The sequence below is a fragment of the Zonotrichia albicollis genome, chromosome 31 (assembly GCF_047830755.1).
Source record: "Zonotrichia albicollis isolate bZonAlb1 chromosome 31, bZonAlb1.hap1, whole genome shotgun sequence".
Lineage (NCBI taxonomy): Eukaryota > Metazoa > Chordata > Aves > Passeriformes > Passerellidae > Zonotrichia > Zonotrichia albicollis.
This window is the reverse complement of record NC_133849.1, coordinates 5,971,835-5,979,370: the sequence shown is the minus strand read 5'-3', so window position 1 is coordinate 5,979,370 and position 7,536 is coordinate 5,971,835. Positions and strand designations below refer to the sequence as shown.

General features: G+C 61.5%; 1 protein-coding gene across 1 annotated transcript in view; it reads left to right on the top strand.

Annotated features, from left to right (window-relative positions):
• The window catches only part of SYNGAP1 (synaptic Ras GTPase activating protein 1), a gene marked incomplete in the record, with an annotated part of 59,167 nt that overhangs the window by 6,895 nt on the left and 44,736 nt on the right, over positions 1-7,536 (top strand). Inside the window, 1 exon segment of the mRNA XM_074530081.1 lies at positions 7,141-7,238. Within this exon segment, the coding sequence (XP_074386182.1) occupies positions 7,141-7,238 (98 nt within the window).

Below are 7,536 nucleotides of genomic sequence, written 5' to 3'. Positions count from 1 at the left end.
TTGGCCCCGCCCCTTTCCCACGCCCCCGCTGTGGGCGTGGCCTCCTCTCCCATATGGGCCTGGTCTCTCCCATTTCGGGGCGTGGCCTCCCCATTTATGGGCACGCCCTCCCCCCAATGGGCGTGGCCTTCCCGATTCGGGGCGTGGCCTCCCCCGCACGCCGTGCGCGCCCCCGGAGCGCGGTGGGCGTGGCCAGGGGGACGCCGTGGGCGTGTCCCAAGCGCGGTGGGCGTGGTTTGAGCGCGGTGGGCGGGGCCTGCCGAGCGCGGGGCGGCGGCGGCGGCGCCGGGTGAGTGAGGGGGGGGCGAGTGTGCAAGGGGGGGGGCGAGTGTGCAAAGGAGGGGGGGCGCGTGCGAGAGGGGGGTGCGTGTGCAAAGGGGGAGGGGCGAGTGTGTCGGGGGGGGGGGAGCGCGGGGAGGGGGAGGGGGAGGTGGGGGAGGGGCGGCGGGGGCGGCGCGCGCGGAGCCGCGAGCGGGGGGAGGGGGGGGAGGGGAGGGGGAGTGAGTGTGCAAAACGGGGGGGGAGGGGAGGGGAGAGAGCGAGTGTGCAACGGGGGGAGGGGGAGCGGGTGAGTGTGCAAGGGGGGCTCGGGTGAGCGTGAGTGTGCAAGGGACAGGTGTGCAAGGGGGGCGACAGGGGGGCCTCCGGTGAGTGTGCAAGAGCTGGGGGGGGACAGGTGTGAGTGTGCAAGGAGCGCTCGGGTGAGTGTGCGAGGCCCGGGGGGCTCAGAGTGAGTGTGCAAGGGTCAGGTGAGTGTGCGGGGGGGCGGCAGAGGTGTGCAAGGGCCGGGGGCACAGGTGAGGGTGAGTGTGCAAGGCTGGGGGGGGATTGGGGTCAGTGCAGGGCCTGGGGGGGGCTCAGGTGTGCAAGGGAGGCTCGGGTGAGTGTGCAAGGCTGGGGGGGCTGAGTGTGAGTGTGCAAGGGGGGTTGGGGTCACTGCAGGGCAAGGGGGGCTCAGGTGAGTGTGCAAGGCCGGGGGGGTCACAGTGAGTGTGCAAGGGTCAGGTGAGTGTGCAAGGCTGGGGGGGTCACAGTGAGTGTGCAAGGCCTCAGGTGCGTCTGAGCCCCCCCAGGTGAGTGAGTGAGTGAGTGAGTGAATGCGCCCCCCCCAGGTGTGTCTGAGCCCCTCCCTCAAGTGTGTGAGACCCCCCCCCCAGGTGTGCCAAGGTGCCCCCCAGGTGTGTCTGAACCCCCCCAAGTGCCCCCTTGGGTGTGTGTGACCCCTCCCAGGTGTGTCCCCCCCAGGTGTGCCCAGGTGTGTGTGACCCCCCCCAGGTGCCCCCTTGGGGGGTGTCTGACCCCCCCCAGGTGTGCCCAGGTGTGCCCGTGCCCCCCCCAAGGTGTGTCTGAGCCCCCCCCCAGGTGTGTGTGACCCTGTGACCCCCCCCCCCCAGGTGTGCCCGTGCCCCCCCAGGTGTGTCTGACCACCCCTAGGTGTGCCCAGGTGTGTGTGGCCCCGCCCCCAGGTGTGTGTGGCCCCGCCCACCAGGTGTGTCTGACCCCCCCCAGGTGTGCCCGTTCCCCCCCCAGGTGTGTCTGAACCCCTCTACGTGTGCCCAGGTGTGCCCGTGCCCCCCCCAGGTGTGTCTGACCACCCCCCAGGTGTGCCCAGGTGTGTCTGGCCCCGCACCCCGGTGTGTCTGACCCCCCCAGCTGTGTGACCCCGCCCCCCAGGTGTGTGTGACTCCGCCCCCCAGGTGTGTCTGATCCCGCCCCCCAGGTGTGTCTGGCCCCGCCCCCCAGGTGTGTCTGATCCCGCCCCCCCAGGTGTGTCTGGCCCCGCCCCCCAGGTGTGCGTGGCCCCGCCCCCCAGGTGTGTGGCCCCGCCCCCCCAGGTGTGCGTGGCCCCGCCCCCTCTCAGCCGTGTCTGACCCCGCCCCCCCAGGTGCCCCCCCCGCCGCCCCCCCCCGATGCTCTCCGGGGTCTCCCGGGCCCCTCCGGGGGGGCTCGGGGGGGCCCCTCCCCCCCGGCCGCTTTAGCCCCGCCCCCCATGTGGGGCCCCGCCCCCGCCGCGCCCCCCCCCCCGCACCCCGGGGTCCCCCCGGAGCCTCCGCGGCCCCCCCGGGACCCCCCGGGCCCCCCCGGGCGCCTGCAGCACCCTGGCCGGTAGGAAACGGTTAATTGATTCATTAATTGATTCATTAATTGATTCAATAATTCATTAATTGGGGACGGGGCTCACAGGGCGCCTGCAGCACCCTGGCCAGCAGGAGAGCATTGATTCATTAATTCATTAATTGATTCATTAATTGGGGAGGGGGCGAGGGGGGATTTGGGAGGGATTTAGGGGGGAAAAATTCAAGGGATCCCAAAGTTTTGGGGAGGAGGAGCTCGAAATTTGGGGAGGGGGCTCCGGAGTGGGGAGGGGCCTGGAATTTGGGGAGGGGGCTCACGTTTGGGAAGGGGGCTCATATTTGGGGAGGTGGCTCAGATTTGGGGAGGGGGCTCAGATTTAAGGACGGGGCTCCAAACTGGGGAGGGGGCTCGGATTTGGAGCACCCCCGGACTGGGGAGGGGCAGAAATGTGGGGAGGGGGCTCCAGACTGGGGAGGGGTTCAAGGGGATTTGGGGAGGGGGCTCCAAACCAGAGACGGGGCTGGAATTTGGGGAGGGGGCTCGGGGGAAAGGATTTGGGGGAGAAAAGTTCCGGGGACCCCAAAATTTTGGGGAGGAGATTGGAGAGGAGGAGCTCGAAATTTGGGGAGGGGTCTCGGGGTTCAGGGGGATTTGGGGAGGGGGGAGAATTTTGGGAGGGGGCTTTTGGGGCTTTTAAGGGATTGGGGGGGGCACCATTGAAGGGACCCCCAAATTTGGGGAGGGGTCTGGAAATAAGGGGAGGGGTCTTGGGGGGAGGAGTTCGAGGGGCTCTGGGGAAGGGGCAGGAATTTGGGGGAGGGGTTTAAGGGGATTTTTGGGGAGTTTGGGGGACCAGAATTGAAGGGACCTCCAAATTTGGGGAGGGGTCTCGGGGTTCAAGGGGATTTGGGGGAGGGGGGAGAATTTTGGGGCATTTTAGGGGGGGAAAAGTTGGAGAGATCCCAAAATTTTCGGGGGCAGGAGCTCGAAATTTGGGGAGGGGTCTCAGATTTGGGGGGGAGCTGGAATTTGGGGAGGGGGCTCGGGGTTCAAGGGGATTTGGGGGAGGGGGGAGAATTTTGGGGGGAATTTAGGGGGTTTGGGGGGGCCGGAATTGAAGGGACCCCAGAATTTGGGGAGGGGGCTTGGGGGAAAGGAATGAAAGGATTTGGGGAGGGGGGAGAATTTTGGGGGGGTTTTAGGGTCGTTTAAGGGATGAGAATTGAAGGGACCCCCAAAATTTGGGGAGGGGGCTCAGCGAAGAGGATTTGAGGAGGGGGAAGAATTTGGGGAGCAAAAGTTCGAGGGACCCCAAAACTGGGGGGAGGAGGAGCCCGAAATTTGGGGAGGGGGCTCGGGGTTAAAGGGGATTTGGGGAGGGGGGAGAATTTGAGGGGGATTTTGGGGGGCCAGAATTAAAGGGACCCCCAAATTTGGGGAGGGGTTTTGGGGTTCAAGGGGATTTTGGGGAGGGGGGAAAATTTTGGGGGGGGTTTAGGGAGATTTTTTGGCATCCCCCCCAATTTTGGGGTGGGATTTTGGGGTCTCCCGAATTTTGGGGTGGGATTTTGGGGTCTCCCTTGGATTTGGGGTGGGATTTTGGGGTCTCCCCAGTTTTGGGGTCTCCCCAATTTTGGGGTGGGGTTTTGGGGTCCCCTTGGATTTGGGGTGGGATTTTGGGGCCCCCCCCAATTTTGGGGTGGGATTTTGGGGTCTCCCCAATTTTGGGGTCTCCCCAATTTTGGAGTGGGATTTTGGGGTCTCCCCAATTTGGGGGTGGGATTTTGGGCTCCCCTTGGATTTGGGGTGGGATTTTGGGGTCTCCCAAATTTTGGGGTGGGATTTTGGGGTCTCCCCATATTTTGGGGTGGGAATTTGATTCCCCCCGGGTTTTGGGGTGTAATTTTGGGGTCCCCTTGGATTTGGGGCTGGGATTTTGGGGTCCCCTCGGGTTTTGGGGTGGGGTCCAGGTTTGGGGTGGGGTCCAGGTTTGGGGTTGGGATTTTGCGGTCTTGCTGCAATTTCGGGTGGGATTTTGGGTTCCCCCCCATTTTTTGGGATGAGATTTTGGGGATCCTCTGGGTTAGGGCTGTAATTTTGGGGTCCCCCTGGATTTTGGGGTGGGATTTGGCCACTCCCAAAATTTAAGGTGGGATTTTGGGGTCCTCTGGGCTTTGGGGTGGGATTTTGGGGTCCCCCCGGGTTTTGGGGTCCCTCCAGATTTTGGGGTGGATTTTTGGGGTTTGGGTTCTCCCCTGGGTGAGGGGTGGGATTTTGGGGTCCCCCGGGTTTTGGGGTGTGATTTTGGGGTCCTGCTGCATTTTGGGGTGTGATTTTGGGGTCTCCCTCATTTTGGGGTGTAATTTTGGCATCTCCCCAGATTTTGGGGATCCTCTGGGTTAGGGGTGTAATTTTGGGGTCCCCCTGGATTTTGGGGTGGGATTTGGCTTCCCCCGAAATTTAAGGTGGGATTTTGGGGTCCTCTGGGCTTTGGGGTGGGATTTTGGGGTCCCCTCAGGTTTTGGGGACGGATTTGGGGTCCCTCCAGATTTTGGGGTGGATTTTTGGGGTTTGGGTTCTCCCCTGGGTGAGGGGTGGGATTTTGGGGTCCTGCTGCATTTTGGGGTGGGATTTTGGGGTCTCCCTCATTTTGGGGTGTAATTTTGGCATCTCCCCAGGTTTTGGGGATCCTCTGGGTTAGGGGTGTAATTTTGGGGTCCCCCTGGATTTTGGGGTGGGATTTGGCTTCCCCCGAAATTTAAGGTGGGATTTTGGGGTCCCCTCAGGCTTTGGGGTGGGATTTTGGGGTCCCCCTGAGTTTCAGGGAGGGATTTGAGGTCCCTCCAGATTTTGGAGCGGATTTTTGGGGTTTGGGTTCTCCCCTGGGTGAGGGGTGGGATTTTGGGGTCCCCCCGGGTTTTGGGGTGTTATTTTGGGGTCCTGCTGCATTTTGGGGTGGGATTTTGGGGTCTCCCTCATTTTGGGGTGTAATTTTGGCATCTCCCCAGATTTTGGGGATCCTCTGGGTTAGGGGTGTAATTTTGGGGTCCCCCTGGATTTTGGGGTGGGATTTGGCTTCCCCCGAAATTTAAGGTGGGATTTTGGGGTCCCCTCAGGCTTTGGGGTGGGATTTTGGGGTCCCCTCAGGTTTTGGGGACGGATTTGGGGTCCCTCCAGGTTTTGGGGTGGGGTTTGGGTCATCACCAGTTTTGGAGGGGGGGATTTTGGGGTCCCCCCAGATTTTGGGGTGATGTTTTGGGTCCCCCCAGGTTTTGGGGTGGGATTTTGGGTGCCCCCAGGTTTTGGGGTGGGATTTGGGTTCCCCCATGTTTTGGCTTCTCCCCCAGGTTTTGGGGTCCCCTTGGATTTGGGGCTGGGATTTTGGGGTCTCCCCGGATTTTGGGGTGTGATTATGGGGACCCCCCCAGGTTTTGAGGGGATATTTTGGGGTCTCCTCGGGTTTTTGGGTGGGATTTTGGGTCCCCCCCCAGGTCAGGGTTGGGATTTTGGGGTGGGATTTGGGGTCCCTCCAGATTTTGGGGTCCCCCCAGGTTTTGGGGTGGTCTTTGGGTTTCCCCTGGGTTCGGGGTGTCATTTTGGGGTCTCCCTGGGTTTTTGTGATGGGATTTGGGTCCCCCAGGTTTTGGGGAGGGATTTTGGGGTCCCCCGGGTTTGGGTTGGAATTTTGGGGTCTCCCCAGATGAGGGGGGGGGATTTGGGGTTCACCCCCAGGTTTTGGGGTGGGATTTGCTCTCCCCGTGCATTTTGGGGTGCCCTGGGGCCCCGTTCTCCCCCCTGGTTTTTGGGTCCCCGCAGGCTTTGGGGTGACATTTTGGTGTCCCCCCAGATTTTGGGGTGAGATTTTTGGGTCCCCCCAGGTTTTGGGGTGAGGTTTTGGGGTCTCCCCAGGTTTTGGGGTGGGATTATTGTTTCTCCTGGATTTTGGGTGGGATTTTGGGGTCCTGCTGCATTTTTGGGGTGGGATTTTGGTTCCTCACCAGTTTTGGGGTGAGGTTTTGGGTTCCCCCAGATTTTGGGGTTTGCTTTTGGGTTTCCCCGGATTTTGGGGTTGGACCCGAGGTGCCCCCCCAGATTTTGGGGTGCAATCTGGGTTCCCCCAGGTTTTGTGGTGGAATTTGGGGTCCCCGTGAGTTTTAGGGTGGGATTTTGGGGTCTCCCCATATTTTAGGGTGGGATTTGGTTTCCCCGGGTTTTGGGGTGTAATTTTGGGGTCCCCCCGGGTTTTGGGGTGGAATTTTGGGGTCCCCCTGGGTCAGGGGTGAGATTTTGGGCTCCCCCCAGGTTTTGGGGCTGGGTTTGGGTTCCCCTGGGTTTTGGGGTAAGTTTTGGCTCCTCTGGGTTTCGGGGTGGGATTTTGGGTTCTCCCCCTGGGTTTTGGGGCTCCCTGAGCCCCCCATTTCCCCCCTGGGTTTTGGGGTGGGATTTTGTTCTTCCCCCAAGTTTTGAGGTGGGTTTTGGGGTCCTGCTGCATTTTGGGGTGGGATTTTGGGGTCTGAGTTTTGGGGTGGGATTTTGGGTTTCCCCTGGGTTTTGGGGCTCCCTGAGCCCCCATTTTCCCCCTGGGTTTAGGGGTGGTATTTTGGGTTCTCCCCTGGATTTTGGGGTCTGGGTTTTAGGGCTCCCCTCGGGTTTTGGGGTGTAATTTTGGGGTCTGATTTTGGGGTCTGGGTTTTGGGGTGGGATTTTCTCTCCCCCTGGGTTTTGGGGCTCCCTGATCCCCATTCACCCCCAGATTTGGGGCGGGATTTTGGGTTCTCCCCCCGGGTTTTGGGGTGTAATTTTGGGGTCTGGGTTTTGGGGTGTAATTTTGGGGTTTGGGTTTTGGGGTGGGATTTTGGGTTCTCCCCCAGGGTTTTGGGGTGTAATTTTGGGGTCTGGGTTTTGGGGTGGGATTTTGGGTTCTCCCCCCGGGTTTTGGGGTGTAATTTTGGGGTCTGGGTTTTGGGGTGGGAGTTTGGGGTCTGGGTTTTGGGGTGGGATTTTCTCTCCCCCCGGGTTTTGGGGCTCCCTGACCCCCATTTTTCCCCCCTGCCCCATTCCCAGATTACCACGGCGGCCGCTCCCGCAGGAAGAGCGTTCCCGGGGGGAAGCAGTTCAGCATCAACATGGACGCGCCGCCCGCGCCGCCCTTCCGGCCCTCGGTGAGCGCCGGCGCCATGGCGACCGTGGCCTGACCGTCACCATGGCAACCGTGACCTGTCACCATGGCAACTGCGGCCTGTCACCATGGCAACTGCAACCTGACTGTTACCATGGTGACCATGACCTGCCTGTCACCATGGCAACTGCGGCCTGACCGTCACCATGGCAACCGCGGCCTGACCATTGCTGTGGATACTGTAATCCCCCCTGCCATGATCCGTTGCTATGGTTACCATGGTCCTCACCTCCTGTTGGTTACCATTGTAAAAGCCATCATCCGTTGTCATGTTTGCCGTC